The sequence below is a fragment of the Oryza brachyantha genome, chromosome 6, assembly GCF_000231095.2.
Source record: "Oryza brachyantha chromosome 6, ObraRS2, whole genome shotgun sequence".
Classification (NCBI taxonomy): Eukaryota; Viridiplantae; Streptophyta; class Magnoliopsida; order Poales; family Poaceae; genus Oryza; species Oryza brachyantha.
In genome coordinates, this window is record NC_023168.2 from 13602949 (window position 1) to 13626765 (window position 23817).

Genomic DNA, 23817 nt, shown 5'->3' on the forward strand with positions numbered 1-23817 from the left:
TAGTTGCGCGCATGATGAACCAGCTAGAGAGGCTCTTCGGTATTTGCAACGTTCATACGCTTTTATAGTTGACGATTACACTTTTCCTTCGATATGGCTTATAGAAGATTGGCGCGAGATGCTATTGATGCCGCGCTATCGGCGTGTGGCTGTATCACACGCTTGTTGTTGCGTTCTTGGTCCACACCACCAGAGTGTAATAATATTTTTCGTGCATGTTGTATGCTGTGGTTTGGTTTTTTTGTTGAAGACAGTGAGCATCTTGGCTATTTAGGTGCGTAGTTACGGCTATGGTGATTGTATAAGTCCTTGTTTCTATCTAAATGTTATATATAATTTTGCTGTTTTGCGTACGTTATTGTTGTTTGTCTGTAATTTTCGCCTATGCTAGACTACATCCTCACGATGTCAGCTGAGCATGCTGACAGTGCATGCACGCTTCGTTTGGGTGGAGATAAGCAGTCTGCAGGTCGTTTGGTTTGCCAATCAGCCATGCATATGCAGCGACCGATACCGGTGTTATGTCGACCAGCTACCGATCGCGCACCCAAAAGGGCACGCTCACTTCTGGATTTTCCTTCTGCCATGGCTAGATTCAATAGGCAACGACGTTCTTTGCTTCGGTCCGGTGATAGTCCTGCGCCTTCCACGGTTGGTCGTAGCGGTATGTTGCGTTCTAAATATACTATGTTAGCAATATTTTAGCCTATGTGTGCATTTCTGCTAAGTTATGGATTCGCTGCAGGTATCGTTGGGCAGCCCAGTGATTGCTCGCATCGCGTGAGTAAGGAGTATGTTGCGTTGCTCAAAGGTTCGTGCTTTATACCGTGTATGCTATTTTAATTTGCGCTCCATCATTGTGACGATGGCTATCTATGTCATGCAGTACCCTCATAGATCATACTATGGCCCTCCAACATATGAGTGTCCATATTGTCGTGCTGTCTTTTGGTACCAGGAAAGGGTAAAGAGCGCTTCTGCTATGTCCAGAAGGAAAATTGTCTATAATCTCTGCTGCAAGGGTGGAAAAATACGTCTTGCACCGTTACAGACTCCCCCTGAACCATTAGCTACACTGCTAACACGCCATGACATACGATCAAAGAGATTTCTGAGACAAATAAGATCGTATAATTCATTGTTTGCTTTCACGTCGATGGGTGCATGCGTTGATAAGTCCATTAACACTGGAAATGCACCCTATGTTTTCAAAATAAACGGTGTCGTGCACCATAGAATTGGTACTCTGCTTCTATCACATGGATCTGCGCCTAAATTTGCTCAGCTCTATATCTACGACCAAGAAAATGAAATACAGAATCGAATAAACCTTTTTGAAAATGAGAGCGACGATGCGGAGAGACCCGACCCCCATATTGTTAGTGCTCTATCGACTATGCTTGATGCCCATAATAGTTTGGTTCAGAATTTTAGATATGCTAGAGCATGACTGTCTGAGCATGGTGGCCAAAGAATCACTTTGTGCCTTTTAGGGTGCAATGCAACAGACGATGTCCAGTATAATCTGCCAACGAGTGGTGAGCTGGCTGCGAATATCGTAGGCGATTTTGATGCTGGCGAGTATCGATTTGATATTCTTGTCCATGATAGAGATTTCGGGTTGCATCGTGTCTCTTCACTGCACCCATCATACATGGCTTTGCAGTATCTGCTTTTATTTCCTTATGGCGAGCGCGGCTTTCACCTTGGTAGAAAATACATCGACTATGATGGAGTTGGCAGAAAGTATGTTACGATGCTTGAATACTATAGGTACATGGTACACTACAGACCTAATGAGCCAAATCCTTTGACATGCTATGGACGACTTAGTGACCAGGCAGATGTAGATGTCTATTCAACGATCGAGACTAATAGACTCAAATTTATACTTGAACATCAAGATGACCTTCGAACAGAATCAGTTGAAGGAATAGCCGATGTGATTGATAGAGGTATTACGAATGGCGATTCTATTGGTAAACGTGTCATACTTCATGCTAGTTTCACTGGTAGTAGGCGGTATATGGTCATGAATTATCAAGATGTGATGGCAATATGCCGTGTCTTTGGGTCGCCTGATTTATTTGTGACCTACACCTACAATTCTAAATGGCAAGAAATAAGCGAGGCGATTTGATTTGAGGTTGGCCAGCAGCCATCTGATCGACCTGACATAATTGTTCGTGTTTTTAATATGAAGGTTAATGAATTTATTGCCGACATCAGAGACGGAAGGACGTTTGGCAAGGTTTCAGCAGGTAGACTACACTTATTTATTGTCGTAGAATTATTTATTGCAGTTTTGTCCATGCTAATACCTACAAAACTATCCCAGTCCTCTATACAGTTGAGTTCCAAAAGCGGGGCATGCCCCATATACATTGCTTGGTGTGGCTGGCAGCAGACACTGCTGACGTGTCAGCATCTTTGATAGATGGGTTTATTTGTGCTGAGATACCTGACTATGACACTGATCGGCTAGGATACGAATTAGTTAGCGAGTTTATGATGCATGGGCCATGTGGTGATGCTAACAAACATTGTCCTTGCATGAAAAATGATAGATGTTCAAAGCATTACCCAAAAGATTTCCAGGACGAAACGATCATCGATGAATTTGGATTTGCTATATATAGAAGACGCAACGATGGCCGTTCCATCGTCAAGAATGGTGTGGCTTTGGATAATAGGTCTGTTGTGCCATACAATCTTGCGCTTCTTAAAAAATATCAGGCCCATATAAATGTTGAATGGTGCAACAAATCTAACGATAAAATATCTGTTCAAATATATAACTAAGGGACATGATCGAGCCAAGATTTATTTTGAGACTACAGCTCCGACAGGAAACATATCACCAACTCATGATCTCGCACCCCCAAATGAGGTTTTGGAATATATGGATGCTAGGTTTTTGTCAGCATGTGAATCACTGCATCGCAAATTCGAGTTTGATATCCACTATAGAATTCCCGTCGTTGAACGTTTGGTTGTGCATTTACCTAGCCAAAACTATGTTAGATATGAAAGAGGATCCGATTTGCATGTTGTCCTTAATAGTCCTGCAGCCAAAAAGTCCATGCTAACTGAATGGTTCGAGGCAAATAAGAAACACCATGCTGCACGAACGCTAACATACTGTGATTTCCTCGACAATATTCATGGGATTCTTCACATAGAGTTTGGCGTCCACGAACCGCTTCTCCCAAAATTGGTCGTATCTATTATGCGCACCCAACTGCGGGTGAGCTATATTATTTGCGAATGCTGTTGATGATTGTCTGCGGTGCACAGAGCTATAGTGATATTCGAACCTACAATAACATTACCTACAACACCTTTAGGGAAGCATGTAATGCGCGTGGCCTTCTCGAAAATGATAATGAGTGGCACTTGCTCTTCGACGAGGCTGTTGTGTCAGCCTCCTCTCGTCAGCTGAGACAGCTATTCGTTACTGTCATCTTGTATTGTTCTGTTGGTAATGTTAGATCATTGTTCGATAAATACTGGATTCACATGACTGACGATATACATGATAGAATAAAGAAACAACTTGGTAACCCGCACTGCCTTGTTTCTCATGAACATCTACTTAACCTTCTTTTGCACGAGCTAAAGGTTGTTTTTGCAAATTCTGGTGGGAACATTGCACATTTTGACCTCCCACAACCATCCTTTGTTTAATCCCTACACACATCGAATAGACTAATCGATGATGAGCTCTCACATGATCCGCTTTTGCTGTCGAATCAGGCGCAATCGTTCATCGATCAACTAAATCCTGACCAGCTGGTTGTTTTTCATGCTATTGTTTCCCGCGTAGTTGCTGGATCACCTGGGTTCTTCTTTGTCTCTGGCCATGGTGGGACAGGGAAAATCTTTCTGTGGAATACAATAGTAGCAAAGCTTCGATCACAAAATAAGATTGTCCTAGCTGTAGCATCATCAGGGGTTGCTTCTCTGCTTCTCCCAAAGGGTCGAACAGCTCACTCTCGCTTCAAGATACCACTTGAGCTTAATGATTCGAGTATCTGTAATATAAAACGAGGCAATATGCTTGCTGAGCTATTAACTGAAACTGCATTGATCATATGGGACGAGGCTCCAATGACACATAGGCAATGCTTCGAAGCGTTAGACTGGACGTTACGTGATATCCTTTCTGAGGTTGACCCTCCAAATGCTGTTGTCCCTTTTGGTGGAAAGCCCATTGTTTTGGGTGGTGACTTCAAACAAATATTACCTGTCGTGCCTAAAGGTTCGCGCTCTTCTATCGTCAATGCATCCATCGTTAACTCATACCTATGGAAGCATGTTACTTTACTGACTCTCAATATAAATATGAGATTGTTGAACACAACTCTGTCAAGTGAAAAAAGAAAAGAGCTACAAGAATTTGGTGAATTTATTCTGGCAGTTGGTAATGGAACCATAAACGTGACTGCAACAGCGAACGACGCATCTCCTTGCTGGATCACAATTCCTGATGACCTCCTTGTTAGAACTGATGGTGATAAGATAGCTGCTATTGTTTATGAGGTCTACCCTGATTTTCTCCTATCATATAATAATGATCCAGAATACCTTGCCTCGCGTGCCATAGTTTGCCCTAATAACACAACAGTCGACGAAATCAATGACTACATCATAGGTCTTCTCCCAGGAGATTCAGTGATATATCTTAGCTGCGACACCATATCAAAATGCTCTGAACAGATCCCAGACTTTGACTTGCTCTACCCACCTAAGTTTCTTAATTCAATTAACTGTGCTAACTTTCCTGCTCATAAGATTGCTTTAAAACAGGGTGCTACTATCATGCTGCTTCGAAACCTTAACCAATCCATAGGTCTGTGTAATGGAACTCGCCTATGGGTCAATGAGCTAGGCCAACGAATTCTGCGATGCACCATATTAACAGGCTCTAATATAGGCGACACTGTGTACATACCTCGAATTGCACTTGCTACCACACAGATGAAATGGCCTTTCACTCTACAAAGACGTCAGTTCCCTATACGTGTTTGTTATGCAATGACAATCAACAAAAGCCAGGGGCAGACACTACACCATGTTGGTGTGTACTTAAAAAGACAGGTTTTCACACATGGCCAGCTGTACGTTGCTTTTTCGAGAGCAACAAGTCGATCTGGCCTGATAATATTGATTGAGGATAGCGATAACTCGTGTGGTAATCAAGCAAAAAATATAGTCTATACCGAGATACTCTCGGCTACACAGGCAACGGTGATTTTTAATGCGCTGCCTCGTATCCTATAATTGCAGCGGATATACCTCTTACTCTAACATTTCACGTTCTTATATTTTGCAGCCTCAAGCGCACGCCAACTAGCAATTACTTTCCCCTCTTTTTGTTTGTACATTATACCTGTTACTGCACATATATGCCTATAACACACTACGGTTTTGTGATACGGTATACCTCCATGCATGATGACTTTGCCTTTGTATCGTTCGTTCCAACTACATTATCATGATATTCTGTATGTGCTAACAACCAGCGTTATCCATCATACAGGTGTATTATGGCACATAGTCTTATTTCGGAGCTTTCAATTGGAGATACAGGCGCCAAGATTTGCGCAAGGGTTTCTAGGCTGTGGGACTTCTGCGATGTAAATGATGACACAAAAATTATACACAGCAACATGGTCCTCCTAGATGAAAAGGTCATCCATCATTCTCTGTGTTCTTTACAGTCTATTTACCTAACTATACTATCGTATATGCAATTTTCTCACAATCATCTTAGCTGCAGGGAGCCAGTATACATGCACAGGTTTATCCACCAACAGCTCAAAGGCTCAAGTCAATGTTACATGAAGGGAAGGTTTACTATATTGACTCCTTCTGTGTCAAACAAGCTACTAGGACATATAGGCCAGTAGGGAATGATTTAATGCTATCATTAACAAAGTGGACATCCTTTGAAGAACGCATCCATGTTCCTGATCAATTTCCTGTTGTCACGTTCCCGCTCACGCTGTTCGAAGACATTTCCTCTTTCGTTGATAGAAATCTCTTCTATGTTGGTATGTTGGTTGTGCACATACATTTAGTTATGTATGTCTTCTTTATTTAGTTCGACATGCTTGATGAAATGCCCTATACAAGTAGATGTTATGGGTCTGATCACCCAAATAGGCGACACAACTGTACTCCGGCCTAAATCTAGAAATGCTGACAGCCTGAAGAGAACTCTGCAGATTTGCAATGCAAGGTTTATTTACCAAAACAACTATTCTTGTGCATGTTAAATACATCGCTATTATGCATTGTTCTCTTCATTTGTGACTAACAGGCTAATCCATACACTAGAGTAACCGTTTTTTGCCTAACATTACACCACAAATTTTCCCACAAATATACACATACAGCGGCTCAACGCTACCGGTGACGTTGTGGGGACAGAGGGCTGCTGCCTTTGATGCAGAGAGTATATACAAGGCTGGGCAAACACAACCTCAGGTTGCAGTGTTTATAGGTACACTTGTCAAAAACTATAGAGGCATAGGTACAGCCATCCCATCTTCTTACAGCATTACATATTGCATTCCACCATGTGTGCGCTTACTACATGTCCGTAATATATGTTTCAGGGCTGACAGTTACTGGGAGTGCACCCTGCAAGTGGTACATCAATCTTGATACACCGGAAGCTCTTAAACTAAAACAAAGGTGATGCTATTTTCACTAGCGTATTTTGCATACTGTTTTGCAGCCCGCAAACCAAACAGCACCATAAAATGTTTCATGGTTTACACCTACCCAGCTTTTCTACAAGCTTCAGCCAATCAGGTGGGCCGACAGTGCACAGTCAAGATACAAACAAGAGGATCCCGAGCAAAAAAGCATCGAGGAAATTCTTTCCAATAATCCTCACAAAAACAAGGTTATTTTCTTCTCTCTACATGTTGTTGCCTTCGTTGCTACAGGTTGTGATTAGCCTCTCTTCATAATACTTCTATGGTTTATAGGGAGCTCAGTACATAGTCAACGTGACAATTAAGACAATATGCAGTGAGAATTCCTGGTGGTATAACTCATGTGACATATGTTATCGCACTTCTAAACCGTATGGTTCAAGCTACAGATGTACTGGATGCTTTAGTATAGGCACACCGGTGGCAAGGTAATTCTTCTCATGGCTGTGACTTTGCTCCCACTGTATTACTCGCTTCAGTAAATATCTCATGCTCACATTGCTTTCATTGCATAGGTACAAGATTGTTCTTACAGCTGCTGATAATACTGCCAGCACCACTTTTATCATCTTTGGCAAAACAGCGCAGCGCCTTATTCGTAGACCTGTTGAGTCTCTAATTGAAGAAAACCCAACAGACAAAGATTTTATCCCAGATGAAATCTTACGTCTTACTGATCAGTCTTTTACATGGAATGTGAGTTACACACAGGAAACTCTCCGAAGAGACCAGGAATCCTTGCAGGTTAACAGTGTGTTGTCTTCCAGTTCCTTGGTTACCCCACTGATGCTAACCTGTCCAAGTACCTCCCAGTCACCATCAGCCAGTGCATCAGCAGACTCTGCATCCTCTCTCAAAGCACCTGCATTAACTAGCGAAATGACAGGCCCCTCTCATATGTTAGATAATGAGAAAGAAACTATCCTGGTACCTCAACTTCCATCAACCCCCTTGAAAAGCCCAGTCCTTTCCACAGGGGACAACACACCAACAAGCAAACTGAGCTCAGTCAGCCTAGAAAAAAGGAAAAATATTGTATCAGTGTATCCAGTGCCATCGCCACAGCTCCAACCATCAACAGATGCAAAGGTATTATCCCCCAAACACTGGTAATCAACAAGTACTTTCTTTTGGTATCCACAAGACTAATTTCAGTGTTTCTGCATTTCTTGCAAGTCTGATAGTCCTGACCAAAAAACCGCAAAGCACCTGTCTAATCCATCGTCTGCTACACCAACCATGCCTGCATCAGGAACAAAGGTAATAATTTTTCCTTGGTTCTTTTACCTAGACTGCATTCTATCCATCCCATGCTAACCTACCAAGGCAAGATAGGTCTCTGTGCCATTACATGTTGCGCAGTCTACACAGTCCTCTGTAATAGCAAAAACCAGTGCAAACAAAAGGTATGAATCCATTCTTCTATCGATTACAAACGTGCATCCTTGCGTACATTCAAAGCTGACCTTGGTATTCTTTCATTAGAACACGGTCTACATCTCCAGCTCCAGCTGCAAAAAATTTGTTCAAACAGAGTGGTACCGACTCAAGGTATTAGTAGCTAGCTACAGATAAAAGTAACATACCTACATTTTTCCATTTGCATGCGGTGTAATGTTCCTGCCCATTTTTCACTGCAGCGAGTAAGCCCTGATAAACACCATCTGCCACGTCTTTTGGAGTCCTGTCTATATCCTACCATGTCGACCGCAACAGACATTATAACGAACAAACAAATCTTACCCTTTTGTATAAAATCCACTGCCTTGTTGGATGGGCTCTATACCTATCCTTCCTTTTGCTAAAAACCTCTATGTATTGTATAAAGCTACCAAGATCTTCTCTAATCAGCGTACAAACTTATTACGTATTGCTACCAGTGTAGCTAATGCTGTATATACTATGGAACTGCACTTTCGCTATCTGTAAATTATTCTGTTAGTCTATAAACCAGATCTGACTAATGGCCATGTTATTATCTTGCTCGCCCTCTACATACGACACCATACCTTATATATATCTTCTAAATACATCTAACATGAACAAAGAGACTCTGTTTTCCTCTATGCCACTCGCATTATTAATGCAGTAGACCAGCATGTCTATGTATCCAACATGAACAAAGACGTTTTGTTTTGCCTGTATGCCACGCACATTGGTAGTGCAGTGCACCAGCATGTCTATGTATAATTATGACCATCCACCATGCAACACATCTATTATGTCCTAATTCTATCCATGTATGCCTGTGTAATACAACCATCTCTTTTATATACATCTGCTACTACAAATGGTGCTCTGCGATCTCATATTAGTACCGCGCGCATAGCGCGCGCCCTCCGCTAGTGTTGTTAATTTGATCTGAGCCCGTTTGATGGCAAGACATTCAGTTTGCCCCTTTTGGACTAACATGCCCAGAGATGACGTGCACTGTGGCATTGCCACAGTGGGCAACAGTAACACTGTTATTGTTGTGTTTTACTACATATGCACATGAGACCGTATGTCTTCCAACTGTGCGGGATCAAATTGAAATTGTCTTTTGGTTTTGGGTACGTATTTTCGGTGGTCATTGGATTTGAAGTTTAGTCCAATGCTTTAATCATTTTGGATGTTTATTCCGACTTTAAAAATCAGAACTATAAGTGTGAACATGAATCCCCTCAATCTAGGCCGTGTTTACCTCTCTTTCTAACCCATATTTAAAACATGAAAATGTTTAAAAAATAATAAAAGATCCTCGTGCGAAGACATCTGTTTCTGCATGGTGCATGTTTCTGCAGCAGTTGCAATGAACTGAAGAAATGGTGCGGGGTTGTACAGTGATATAATATGATTCACGAAAATTATTTGTGTTTGAAAGTTGCAAAAATGATACCTTTGTGGGCGTATTGCTATCCAGAGATCATCAGGGATGGCCAAAGACCCACCCAAGAGCGCCAGGGTTCTTTCTCTTTTGTGTTTTGTGCTAAACCAGAGGTCGTCAGGTAAAAGCAGTGTAAACAAGCCTGAATCCTGATGCAGTTTGCTGCCGGGTATGGTTCCTCAACGGTGCTGCAGAGGGCGCTCTCTATGTGAGGAAAATAGTGAATTGACGCTGTGAATAGTGTCGGAATACGGTAGATACAGCACTTTATTAAAATACTGATCACTATTGTAGTAATTATTATAACAATGAATCTCAGCCTTGCCTTCTAATCCAACTGTAATAGGATATCTCAAATTCGTGGTTCTGTCTCGCTGTACAGGATCTGGTTCCCGTTTGCTGCCCATCTTTTCCATGCAACACTGAACTTACCATTTTGTTTGAACAATAGGATAACGTTGGAAACATACACAGATTCTCAGAAATGTTTCTTTATGATCTTCGTCGGCAGCAGCGATGTGTTGCGTTTCTGTTTACCTCCTCCATTGTACAAATGCATGTGTAATGTGTTGAAGCAGAGAAGAACTCGCGGAAACGGATGTGTTGCCTTCCAAGTCTCACCGACACCATGCACCACCAACTCAGCAAGATCGTGCAGCAAATGGATGCAAGTTCATCGAGAATAGAGAAATTATAAACCTGAAATTACACGAACAATTACTGCACGAATAGTTTTCTTGCCTCCATAACCATTTTTTGTATGCACATGAGATACAGTAGTACTAGGGTCCAAGAGGGCACAAAAGACCACTCTATATTATTTTTATATTTGTATTATTTTTAATTAAAATTATACTCGTGTTTGTAATTTGTGGTGTTTACTTGTGGCTCAGTATTATCGAAAGAAAAATCACTGAGTAATACCAGTACTCTGTTACCAGTATCTCTTCCTGCTGCTGGGAGCCGTGCTTTGGTATACACACTGATCCATGGATCATATCTCACTTGGCTTTGAGATCCACGCTGGACTATAATTTCACCCCCAGTAGGGCGTAGCCTGCACATGCCTTCTTACCTCCCCAGACATTAGTCAATCTCCAGTCCATGTCATTCTCCCTGCCCCAACGACGCCCAGTTGATCCCATCTCCCACAAAGGTTTCTAGTTTTATCTAGATTTATTGATAGATAAATATTATATATATATATATAGATCCATTAGTATTAATATGAATCTAGAAAGACTTACATCGTGAGGAATATCAATAATCTCTAAGCTCCTGTTCTGTTCAGGGAACTTAAGACTGATAAACACCTGACAAAAATGATAGCTTGTGAGAATTTTGGAAAATCTAAGTTTGTTCAATTATGGCTTTCATTTTCTGGATTACATATAACTACGTATTATCAGAATCTACTAAAAGCTGTAGCTGTGTTAGATGATCGCTAGATGATAATTTGAACTGTTTGCTGAGGCAGAGATTTTGGAAGAAACTGTAGCTGCTAATCCGTTTTATATTACTCCCTTCATATTTTTTTATATAACGCTGTTGACTCTTATCTCCATATTTGACTATTCGTCTTATTGAAAAAATTATATAATTATTAATTATTTTGTTATAATATGATTTATTATTATAAGAACTTTAAGTATGCATTATAATTTTGCATATTTGGATATAAATTTTGAATAAGACGAAGAGTCAAACGTAATCCTAAAATCAACGGTGTCATACATAAAAATATGGAGGGAGTATAAGATGTTTTTTTATCGTTGCTAATAAATTTGAAAATATAAATTTTTCTAACATATATAAAACATATTAGTGGTTTATGAATGAATCCATCCAATGCTAAACACCTCGTAATATGGAACGGATGATGTTAACATTGGGATTGGCCAATATAATCTCGCTCAGTAGCTTCAACTCCACTCCAAGTACATAGGCTAGCATCGGAAACCGTCTGCCTCTGCCTGCTTCAGATCGAAGCGATCCACCATCGACGACCATTCGCGCCGCCACCGCCACGCCGGCCATATATATGTGCATTCTATACCACCGACGTTCCGCGTGTGCGTGCGTGCGGCGCGAGGCTGAAGAAGCACCTGACCGGCGCGCCGCCCCGTCGTCGTCTATGGGCAACGGGCCGGTCGCGCTGTTGGCTCGCTCCGCCGCCTGCAACGTGCTCGCTGCTGTGTTCGTCGTCTTCGCCGCCGGCGCGGCGGCAGCTGCGGACGTTGGTGGGAAGAACGGGAGCTCGGCGGCGGCGGCGGCACGGTGCGACCTGTTCCAGGGGAGGTGGATGGCGGACAAGTCGTACCCTCTATACGACGCGTCGCGCTGCCCCTTCGTGCCGGACGTCTTCGACTGCCGCCGCAATGGCCGCCCCGACGACGACTACCTCAAGCTCCGCTGGTCCCCCGCCGCCTGCCGCCTCCCACGGTGACCTGCCTGCTCGCACCGCCGTCGTCTAGCTCTCGCTACGCTAGCTACCAACCCTCCACCGCATCTACATGCTGTCTCACTCACGCTGCATATATAATGCAGGTTCGACGGGGCGGAGCTGCTGCGGCGGTGGCGCGGGAAGACGGTGCTGTTCGTGGGGGACTCGCTGAGCATGAACCAGTGGGCGTCCCTGTCCTGCATGCTCCACGCCGCGCTGCCGCCGGGCGGCGCCGGGCGCGTCTCCTTCGCCTCCGGCGAGCCGGTCTCGTCCGTGCGGTTCCTCGACTACGACGTGTCGGTGGTGCTCTACTACAGCAGGTTCCTGGTGGACGTGGCGCAGCGCGACGGGCTCGGCCGCGTCCTGATGCTGGACTCCATGCGCGACGCCAGCGCCTGGCTCGGCGCCGACGTGCTCGTCTTCAACACCTGGCACTGGTGGACTTACAGGGGCGCCAGCCAAGTGTACGTAACATTACTTACACACTAGCTATACACACCGCACGCGTAGTGCGTACACCCACCAAATAGGAAATTGGTATGCTTACGACTCAACCATCAGACTTACATATAACCTAATTGATTAACGGCTGCGGTGTTTAATGTGTTTTATAATTAACATGGAACAAAAATAGTATAAAACGTAATTGGTTCATGGATGGTTATATATGCATATGTATGTGTGTGTGCAGATGGGAGTACGTGCAGGAGGGGAACAGCACGTACCGAGACATGGACAGGCTAGAGGCATTCTCCAAGGGGCTCTCCACATGGGCACGCTGGGTGGACGCCAACATCGACACCTCGCGGACCAGGGTCTTCTACCAAGGGATCTCCCCCAGCCACTACTCCTCCTCCTCCTCGTCAGTACATTTCTATCTAGCTCCAAAATAAAATGCCTAGAGAAATGGACAATCCGATGGATCTGGGTGGGTTTTGATCGACGAGCACATACACACAGGTCGTCGTCGTCGCCATCGAATGACGAGGAGCAAGACAACGGCGGTGCTGCGGCGGCGGCGGCGGGGAACGGGGGATGCTACCGGCAGACGCGGCCGCTGCAGGAGGCGACGGACGGCGGCGGCGGCGCGGGGGTGGTGCTGCTGCCGGAGCAGGTGGTGGTGCGCGGGGTGGTGGGGTCGATGTCGACGGCGGTGTCGCTGCTGGACATCACGTGGCTGTCGCAGCTGAGGATCGACGCGCACCCGTCGGTGTACGGCGGGCCGGGGAGGGACGGCATGGACTGCACGCACTGGTGCGTCGCCGGCCTCCCCGACGCCTGGAACCACATCTTGTACGCCATGCTCTAGCTAGCAGTAGCAGATGAGGCGTGCTTAACCTTAACTACATAGTTAATTAGGCCACTCTCATTCGATTCGATTCGATTCGATTCCATCGATTTGTATCTGTTCCTATATGTTCTTGCAATCGGAACTAGTGTTACTTGATTTCTACTGTACTATGTTGTGGTCGTCTTCCTACGAAGAAAGCGGACGACACATCGATTAATTAATTGTACGTCTGATTAGTTTTAGGAACGGTCCCTAATAGGTTGTTCGTTAAATTTTGTTGACTCTAGTTAGTATTATTATTTTGAGATTACCCTATGATTTAGTACGATGTTGAGTTTTAAAAAGTAGAGTAAATTATAAATTACCTCTAGAAGCTTAGACTTTTCGGTGTCATAGGGGCGAATTGTTCGGTGTGGGTGTAATCAAGAGGAAACAAATGAATACAAGTGTGTTCTTTCCATTGATTGATCTTGTCTATTTATACATGTTGAACCGACGTCAAGAAGACAGATAATGCATGGTTCACGAATAGATACATCTCCCTGCATATCGGTTTCTTTACAAAGGGGTAAACAGAAAACATGATCTAATCCGACAATTAATACTAATCCATGTCACTAATCCTTAACTAATCTATGTTATCAATCTTGTGTCTTCCACCTTAGCGATCCGTGTGATAAGATTACTTGATCTGTGATTGGTTCTTAACAGGATTTAGCATGGGTGCGGGAGGCAAACACCCTTACCCGCTGGATCCCTATGGAAAATAAGAGAGATATAGAGAAGAAAAAAGAAAAAATAATAAGAGCAAGTAGACGAAGGAGAAAGAAAACAATTAACCCATACTCCTTCACTGGATTGGATCTGACTTCGGGTAGGGTCGGATTTACCACCGGGGCTAGGTGGGCTTTAGTCCCCTACCCGATCGGTGCCGAAACCCTCCTAACAAATTTTTTTTGATATTCCTAAATAGAAGGAAGGGTAGTAAGCAGACATTAGCGTTTATGGGTCTTTAGTTCTCTTTCGTTCAACCTCTTCTAATATTTTTTTAGATCTGCCCCTGCCTCTAGGCATCATGCATGCTCACGCGAACTTGATCCAAATAGGCCTTTTTTTTGAAATTTTTCTTTTTTGATCTTGTGTTTAAACTAGAATGTTTCTATCCTTATTATAATTTCTATGTATAAAATATCAAACCTCCTTTTGAGATGGGTTATCTAGCCCAACCCCACCATTGCCCTTGTCGTCTTCGCCAGCTTAAGAAGCACCCGCAATTTTTCTCCCAAATAGCTTCTCCTTGTATTGCCATCCCGACATCTAACTCGTCCCTATGTTGTTGTTTCTGCCTTTAGCCCCTCCCTATGTCGTCTTCCTTGTCTCCTTCCTATCGTCATCCACACCTCCATGCTCTTTCCCGCACCGTTGTATTTGCCTCTTCTCATCCAGCTCCTCACTTCATAGTGTCACTATTAGCTCATTGTATAATAGAGTGCATAAAGAGGAGAAAGAAAAATGGAATCAGAGGCTAGTATGTTGGTCCCACTGTCATTTTAGAGAGGCTTATACAGAAATTGTTGAAGCGAGTAACAACTTTGGCAACTAAATCGGTCGAAGAGTTAGCTATATGAGGATTTGGAGAACCTGATTTAGATAGTCTATTGGGGTTGCTCTAAGGACCAAAGGTAAGCACTCAGTTAGACCAAGCAATTCGATCTCGATCTTTATTCTTTTGGTGAAATTTTGGTCGTTGGAAACTCAAGACCGGGTGACCTTATATGAAATTGAAGACCAAGCCAATTTGTCTTAGTTAGGGATGAAATCGGATCGGATACGGACGGAAACTAGCTCTATCATATTCGTTTTCATATTTTTTTTCGGAATCGGAATCGAAAACTCCGGATACGAAAACGGAATCGAATATTGCCGAATACAGATACGGAGCGAATACGAAACGGAACGGATACGGTAATGAATAATTATCAAAGTATAAAAACCCCTCAAACCGAGCTTCTAAAATTAACGAAGAGATATAGCTTATTATTTATCTAACATAATAGTTGTACAATTCACTTCCAATGAAGCACATTATAAAAAACCATCCACATCTCAATCACATGCACATAAAAACAATCGTATTAGCCACTGAGCCAATTAATAGAAGACATACAAACCTGTCGAGATGCTGAATCGGTGAGTTGAGATGGTGCTGCAACTGACGTGGAGGAAGACGAAGGGAGGTGGAGATGGCTGGCAACGGTTGACGGCGGCAGGGGCAGGTCGGTGCCGTCGGCAGAGACAGCGAGGAGGACGGCGAGGGGCAGGTCGGCGACGGCAGGAGGGGCGGTGAGGACGAAGACAGGGAAGGTGGAGTCGGCTAGGACAGGCGACGGCGACAGCCGGCAGGGGCAGGGGCGGCGGCGCGACGTTCTTACCTCTCAGCCTCTCGTTCTCTCGGCCTCTCACGCACGCACGCACAGGGTCAGGGGTGGCCGCACCGCACGCACGAACAGGCACAGCACATGGGCCTTCTGGGTTAACTAGTTATGTGTTATTGGACTTAACAAATTTTAGTTAATGGGCTATGGCATATGAGAGCTGCGGATATCCGGTAAAAAGTCCGGATAGTTTCCGACCGTTTCCGCTATCCGCCAGATAACAGCGCTACCGTATTCGAATCCGTATCCGATAAAAAATATCCAAATCCGAATCCGAATCCGAGAAAATCCGAACCGAAACTATCTGAATTCAAAAATAGGTCTAGAACTCGGAAACTATCCGTACCACTTTCATCTCTAGTCTTAGTCTTGATCGCAAACAAAATCATCAGCAATACCATAGATGAAGAAAACACAAATAGTCCCCATTTTCATAATGCAAAATTCATATAAAAATATAGAGGCATTGAGGCATGGTGGGAGACATGAGAGTAGCGCTTGGGCCGAGGACTGTCAGTTGAGTCGGCAATGCTAGATGCAAACACTTTTGCAGTTGTGCCTTTCTCCGCCACCATTGGATCCAGAGGCCATCACCCTCCTCTAGACCTCCGCCATAACCCATAGCTAGATTTGGACACCCGCACTCTCCCCTACTATCTCCATCGATCGTCACATTCACATCATAGGGGTGAAGGCACTAGCTGGCCTAAGAGGAGACGAGGACGATGTCCATGACCATGTCTTGCATCATAGGAGCAGAGTGCCAGAGTCAACTAATAGCACTACATGGTGGTGTGGTATGATGGAGTTCATGAGGAGGTCGACAATGTCACCTCATCAACTTCTGTGTAAGGAGATGTAAGGGAGTCGATTGCAGGCTAAGGTGTTGATGGGACAGCAAGGCTAGGGTACGAAGGGCTAGGTTTTGCCCCTTGTGGAACGTTCCTAGCAGATACTCTATGCCATCCTCTATTTTAGAAATAGAGTATGTGAGAGAAAATATTACTCTTTAGATACTCCATTTCATCCTCTATTTTAGAAATAGAGTATGTGAGAAAAATATTACTCTATTAGATACTCCATTCCATCCTTAAAAAGTAAAGCATTATCCATGTTGAAAAGAGAAACTCTAAATATCAATGTTCTCTCCTACCTCTGGGCCTGTTTGGGAAAGCTTCTCTTAGCTGTAACTTTTCATAAAAGCTACTTCTGCTAGAAGCTGCCTCAAACAGTTCACAGCTTTTGAGAATCCGTTGCTAGAGAAGCTAGTTTTAGAAGCTTTTCTAGATTCTCAGAAGCTGGCTACCAAGCAACTGCTTCTCAGGGTTTAAAGCTACCCTAAACAGACCCTCTATATCTCAACATCATCTATATCCCAGCGTCCAATCACAATAGAAGAGAATAATAACAACATGAGAGCAAGTGATTACAAAATATTTATAAAAAAAATAGATGGATGATGTAATATAAATGTTTCGTTAGAGTGATAACACTATTTTAGATGGTCATCTAAATGATAATATGGATGTTTAAATTTGGATGAATTATTGCGAATGTTCTAAGACATACTAGCGACTGAATTGACCAAATAAAATTTGGTTAGTTGAATCCAAGGTTGAACTAGTTACCAAAATTCTACGTCTCAGTGTTGTTTTTTTCTATTTTTTTTGGTGATAAGGGTATTTTTAGTAGCTTATCTAAATTTAATCATCCTTCCTCTATATTGGCATCCTTCCTCCATATTGGCATTTAGATGATCATCTAAAATATATTCTTTTCATATGAGTTATCACTTTAATAAAACATTCATATTACATCTCCATATATATTTTATTAATATTTTGCAATCATCTTTCTCATATTATTGTTGCTCTCTTTCCTTGAGGTTAGATGTCGAGATATGAAGAGAGAAAATAGAAACTTAATTTCTCTTCTATTTTTGAAGAATAGGATAGCTCTAGGGACCTTAGCTGCGCCCGTTGAGGACCCCACTGTATTTCAGATGGAAACTTCAGGATTCAGGACCAGCTGATTTTCTGCCTGTGCTGCACAAGATCGCGGCCAGCTACCCGGCCTTCCCCATAAAATGCTTCACATAAATACAACTACCATAATAGTATATAGTACATGCATGCTTCACATTCTTGAATTTCTAACCAATCCATTTTGATTTACAAATCCACTTAAGATGCAGCATGCATAATATACAGGACAAATATGTCGTATGCCTCCTTGCTTCATCAGGAATAAAAACCTTACCTGCCAGGTAATCACAATTAGTACTTTGTTTTGCACAACAGAAACTTCTACACAGCTTATCACTTACAGAAGCATAGTGGGATCCACGCTAGTCTGCAAGCTGAAGCTTCTTGTCTCCCCACTAATCTCGGACCTCTGCAAGCTGTTCAACAAACGGCAAACAAGCATGGAATACAATAAAGGGACCATACAGATCAGGTTCACACTACCATCTTTCAACAGAACAGCATGAAAAGCATAAGTTTTCCCCCTCTAAGTCACTGCCAATTTGATACTACTAATTTCAGATTCTTCCCTAAGAACCACGCCATGTTGCTCCAACAATCCAGAAAGGAGAACAGGTACTTCTGGGCGACCACTTAATGTAAAAAGTAAACTAAGGCGGACAATATATTCGGGTAAAATTGCAAGTTAGAAACAATACTGGATTTTAATTAGATAGATAGATGCTACACACGAAGAAATTCTGTATCATATGTTAACCACTTTGTGCAATACACTTTTTGCTTATACCACCTCACCTGATAAATGAACAAATCCTGCTTTAAGAGCCCCCCCTATCTCAACTCTTCTCTCTTTTTTTTACCTGATCACAATGAATCAAAGGAGATATACGTACAACTATATCAAAAGAACTTTCTGATCCAATTTCATGTGCTATTCTGATACTCTAGAGGTACAATGGACAAAACCACTCTGAACCTCAAGAAGACTGTACGATCGGTTGATCTGCGAATGCCCCGTGCAACCAACCTCGTGCGATATGTCCATATGCGGCCTCTGTCAAGTGAATACCATCCCAGCTCCAGTGTGTCTTAGGATCGGTACATGCAATTGCACCAGGCTCACCACATTTGGCTGTCAGATTAAAATTGTAAGGTCCTGTCCCAGGGGCACCACAGCATGCTCTAGGCAGTTGTTTGTAAAATCCTGCATTAAGAGCAGAATCATGAGGTCCCTACTCCCTGGATCCAGTTGGCCAAAAAAAACCATAGGTATACTTTTTGGAATAAATTCATATCCTTCATATATGAGCAATAATGCACCGCCTTCTTATCAACAAGAAGTCAGGACAAATACTATCACTGTCAAGAAAATAATAATTTCAAGAAACCATTCGATAAAATAAAGGAAAACCATGCTGCTATTACCAATAATACAGAGGTAATAGGCCCATGGACAAATATGTGCCTATCTCTTGATGTCCCAAAACGGCCAATATAAGATTCTCCCAGTGACATAGATGTGTCACCAATATGGAGCCTTCTCTAATCATTCAGAATGTTGTTACAAAATTTCTTATAAGAATATCAGGCCCGCCAAGATTGATGTCTTTCTCAAGTAGCAAGCAGTATATGTTACTTTTTTCTACAGGGGGGTTAAACCAAAGAGATGAAGATAGCCATTACACGAAAATATAGCTGACTGGTCAGCCGACTAAGTGATGCCCTGGTACTTGTAGTTCCAGACACTAATAAGGACTAAAGGGAAAGTTTCATTTAGAAATATAAAGATTTCCAGAGGAAACATCTCTCATTTCTTAATTCAAGATGTGACTTCAAAATTTTAGATGGGCTGAACATAACATAAGTTGAAATATCTGTTCAATAACTTAATTGCTAAGGTCAGAGATCTGAGCTGCCCATGCTGTTGGGAAAAATAAACCTTACTTCAAAACCCAGATTAATTGCAAGGATATTGCCTAAATTTTGTGAAGTTTTGGGAGAAAATGGGCAACTAAGAACTTAAGAACTAGAAATAGATGATTTATAAGTGCCAAAACAAGAAGGAAAATAATTAGAGCATTGTGGACAATTTTCCCATAACTTTGAGCAGGAAACAGTACCCAGAGTATTCAGAGCAACTTATTTACCACCCTTCCCAGATGAGTATTCAGAGCATGATCTGTCTTATCTTGAATACATGGATGCCACTGGATAAGATTTTTAAACAATTGATAGCTATATCTAAATTCTTAAACTATAATTTAGTGCATCGCTTCTCAGGAGAACACAAGTTGGTAACTGTGGTGGTTGATAAAGTGATGTTGAATACAGTACTTTCAGGAATGTGAGGTATGCTTCTCCAATTGAGAGCACTAACAAGGCTAATTCTTTGTCGTATCAGTCATTATACTAAAAAAACCAACAGCAGGAGCCAATCAAATCAACAAACCATCATTACGGCATTCATCGCCTTACTGGAACATAAGACAGAGCTGAGGAACTCACCAAACTTCTGAGGCTGAAGCAGGAACTGGATAACTGGAGTGAAATAATCCCCGTAAATGATCCTCACCCCAGGGTGCTTGGCACGGAGCTTCTCTAGCGCTAGCTTGAGCATTGAATTGTGCACCCATGAGAATGTATTGAACCTCTTCAAGCAACCGCTACCTGAACCATACCCCTCCTTGGGTTCTTTGTACATGGCCAGGTACACTGGAAAGCACCCAGATGGCATCACTCCAGGCACAATCAAGTCCTTTGCCCCCTCGGCTATCAGTTGCTGCCATATGCACCATGAATTAGAGCAGAGCTCCACACAACAAGAGCTTCGAACAGCAACAAAGGAGACGTTGTTACCTCAATACCATCGGATATGCCCTGAACGACATGAGGCATCAGATTGTAGGCCTCCCTGAGGTCTTTCCCGGCGAAGAGTGGCGCATTGTAGTCATTTCCACCGAACTCGCCGACAACGAACAGAGACTTTGCAAAGAAATCCTTGCAATCTTTGCAACCAACAAAAGAATGGGGAACATCAAAATCACAAATCAGCATCCATGGAATGGAATGTAGCAGGTAAAGAAACGGTTTTTTCTTCTTCCTCTTGTACCTTGGGCGGAGCTGCAAAAGGAGGGCTTCATGTCGCGCAGCCACTGGATTTGGGTGAAGAGGGAGCCGGAGTTCCAGACCGTCTTGCCGAGACCCCTCTTCTCGAAGAACTTGGTGTCGAGCGCCGTGGCGCCGGTGATGGCGAAGTTGGCGCCCTGCGCGAAGCTGGCGTTCTTGGCGTTGGAAGGGGGCAGCAGCGGCAGCCCGAACTCTTGCGCTGGAGAGGGAGGGCAAAAGCACACGAACCCGTCAAATCTTGAGCGAAGAGATGATGTGATGAACGCGGGGAAAGGAAGCCCGGCGAAAGGAATGTGTGTTACCGATGAAATCGATGACGAGGCGGCCGTCGGAGCACCGGCCGGTGGGGTAGCCGAAGTAGGTCTGGCCGTAGGGCGGGCGCGCGGTGGCGAGGTAGTCCGGGATGCCCTCCGTCACCAGGTTGCCGGCGTCCACCAGCGAGTCCCCGAAATTGAACACCGCCCGGTACCTCCCCCCCGCCGCCGCCGAGGCCGCAAGAACCTGCAGCGCCGCCGCAAGAACCGCCGCCCACGCGGCCGCGGCGCCGCGCCTCCTCGCCCTCGCCATCCCCGTCGCCGCTGGAAGTCTCGGCGAGGAGGAGGAGGAAGAAGAGGAAGAGAAGGCTACTCCGGGTGGGGTTTTGCCGCGGGCGCGTGGCGTTGAGATTCTTAGCTTTGCCGTGGCCTTGTCGGGTTCTTGTAGAGAGAGAGGGCAGTAGCACGCGCGGCCACCGCGCGTCCCCGCAGGCTCACGCCGTCGCACGCGCGGCGCGGCGTCTCGGGGTTGGACTGTGGTGGTGGAGGGAGGAGGGGGACACGGCAGCGGCAGCGGCAGCAGCGGCCAGAAGTGCGCGGGTGGCGTGGCGGTGGCGCATTGACTGCGCGCGCGGTGGAGTAGAGGAGGAGTAGTGTGTGGTGGCGCGTTGAATGCGACGCGGGTGTGGGAGTGACGGAGGCGAGGAGACAGCTCGCGCCGGAGCCGGAGGTAAATAAAATGGCGCCGGCCCCAGGTGGCGTGGCGTGGCGTGCGGTGAGCCGCCGTGAGAAGCCACCGTGCGCCTGCGCCAAACCCCCGGTAGAATTGGAACAAAAATACTACGGCCGCTTTCGGACGAGGGGAACGAGATGAGTTCTCCCACGCAAAAATATAGTAATTAGTAATTAGTTAGTACATATTTAATTAATTATTAATTATAAAAACTATAAAATATATTAATATGAGTTTTAAAATAATATTTTTATAGAAAATTTTTTAAAAAATACTATTTAACAGTTTGAAAAATATGCGTATGAAAAATGAGAAAATCTAGGTTTAGTAAGGTCATGCACGTGGTTTCACCCATCCAGCTAAAAGACTCCCCTCCAGCTCAGCTCACCTTGTACCCCTGCAGAGCTCCTCGTCTTCCTTTGCATGGGCACGCATTCCTCGCTAGAAAGTGCAGCTTTTCTCAGAGCTTTTGTCAGCGCACAGCCTCTGGGTAAACGGCCACCGCCAAGACTCGTCGTGACTTGCCAAGATCCGCCAAGAGGAAGCGTCCGCTGCCACGACACCCCATCGCCGAGCTTCGTCGGAGCGCAGCCGCACTCCTGATCTGCTGAGCTCCGTGGGAAAGGGAAGCTGCCACCGCCGGGACTCGCCGCAGGAAGAGAGACTCGTCGCCGGGAAGAGAGAGGGAGACAAACAAGAGAGAGACAGAGGGAGACGAAGAGAGGGAGTGGGAGAGGTGGAGACGGAGAGAGAGAGGAGAGAGAGCGCCTGAGGTAAAAAAAAAAGTTTACGTGGGTCCCACCTGAAGACACATGCGTTGTAAAAGTAGTATCCTAAGTGGTACCATTTTTTGCTGAGATTACTCGGTCGAGTAGCTTCCATAGTGTATGCCCTAAGGATAGAGCCGATTTTTGGATCATGTTTGATCATTCATCTTATAAAAATATTTAAATATGTAAAATTATAAGTCATACTTAAAGTTTCTATAATAAATTAAATTATAATGAAATAATTAATAATTATATATTTTTTAATAAAACGAATGATCAAATGTAAACATAAAAGTCAACGACGTTATATAAAAATATATGGAGGGAGTATTACTTTGAATGGAGAGTTCAGGGGCAAGCTATAGTCAATCGTCGGGTTCAGCCGATCCTGATGACCTCCGACGAAATCCATTGTTATATAGTTTATATAACTAAGATAATATTAAGAATTAAGTAAGATTAGTGTATTCCGATCCTAATGAACTAATTTTCTAGCTTCGCCGTTCTTTTAGAAAAAAAAACGCAGCTTAGACTCATTTGCTCTTATAAATACGCGCGGGTTATTATAAATGTGTATACAAATCTTATCCTTGCGAGCTCCGTAAAAAATATACCAGGGTATCTTAAGCTTGGCGATTTTATAGCGGACATATCAAAGAAAAGAAAAGGGGGCAATTAGATATATACATATATGCACGCACCGTATGAAATCTGTAACTTAAAAATGAATGTGAAATCTAACCAATTAATCTACGCTCACTTCGCTAAATTCATCAAATTTCGTACAACTTGTATCAAGAAATTACTATCTGGTGCAATACCCTACAAAGCAGTTCAGCTGCTACACAAGTCGAGATTATTTTTTTTTTCCCTTATGCGTGCGGAAGCATTGGTGTGCCCGGGAGAGAGAGAGAGATGCACGGGAAGAAGTCATTCACGTGCGAACCCTTTTTGTTCTTGTGTTTGTTTTTTTTGGGGGGCCTTTGCTTTTCTACGCTTCCGATGCAAGATCATTGCAGCAACTAGAGGTAGCAAAACGTGACAACAACACGAGACGGCAAAACAAATGGCAACGGTGGTCGCAGACAAGTGGAACACCAACTTGGGCACGCTGCATGCATGATGGGAATACATAATAGCCGGTACAGCAAATCTCGAGGGACATGGGATAGTTTATCGATCACTA

At 43.8% G+C, this 23817-nt stretch overlaps 4 protein-coding genes across 5 annotated transcripts; 3 read left to right on the top strand and 1 right to left on the bottom strand.

The window, feature by feature from the left end:
* Positions 1-585: 585 nt before the first annotated feature.
* On the top strand, positions 586-5356 carry LOC121054713. The gene is made up of 7 exons (XM_040525165.1): positions 586-664; positions 746-811; positions 1494-2115; positions 2204-2261; positions 3298-3621; positions 3757-4878; positions 5336-5356. The coding sequence occupies exons 1-7, from the start codon at positions 586-588 to the stop codon at positions 5354-5356; spliced, it is 2292 nt and encodes a 763-aa protein (XP_040381099.1).
* A 193-nt stretch (positions 5357-5549) lies between these two features.
* On the top strand, positions 5550-8375 carry LOC121054714 (replication protein A 70 kDa DNA-binding subunit B-like). Its single transcript, XM_040525166.1, has 10 exons — positions 5550-5693; positions 5783-6056; positions 6142-6244; positions 6402-6538; positions 6624-6702; positions 7244-7424; positions 7905-7988; positions 8091-8134; positions 8214-8279; positions 8369-8375. Exons 1-10 carry the CDS (start codon positions 5550-5552, stop codon positions 8373-8375), a joined length of 1119 nt encoding a protein of 372 aa, XP_040381100.1.
* Positions 8376-11728: 3353 nt separating this feature from the next.
* On the top strand, positions 11729-13393 carry LOC102702202 (protein trichome birefringence-like 38). The gene is made up of 4 exons (XM_006656959.2): positions 11729-12036; positions 12142-12501; positions 12729-12903; positions 13026-13393. Exons 1-4 carry the CDS (start codon positions 11729-11731, stop codon positions 13344-13346), a joined length of 1164 nt encoding a protein of 387 aa, XP_006657022.1. The 3' UTR covers positions 13347-13393.
* Positions 13394-17303: 3910 nt separating this feature from the next.
* LOC102702480 (GDSL esterase/lipase At5g45910-like) lies at positions 17304-21808 on the bottom strand. Of its 2 annotated transcripts, XR_005812061.1 has the most exons (7): positions 21177-21808; positions 20858-21073; positions 20605-20753; positions 20254-20527; positions 18544-18952; positions 18090-18164; positions 17304-18022 (listed from the first exon to the last, which is right to left on the bottom strand). XR_005812061.1 is itself a non-coding variant. In XM_040525326.1 (5 exons), the coding sequence occupies exons 1-5, from the start codon at positions 21439-21441 to the stop codon at positions 18726-18728; spliced, it is 1131 nt and encodes a 376-aa protein (XP_040381260.1). In that variant the 5' UTR covers positions 21442-21808; the 3' UTR covers positions 18427-18725. The 2 variants fall into 2 exon arrangements, 1 of the variants encoding a protein (XP_040381260.1); XM_040525326.1 differs by lacking the exons at positions 17304-18022; positions 18090-18164 and having other exon boundaries at positions 18427-18952.
* Between the last annotated feature and the right edge of the window lie 2009 nt (positions 21809-23817).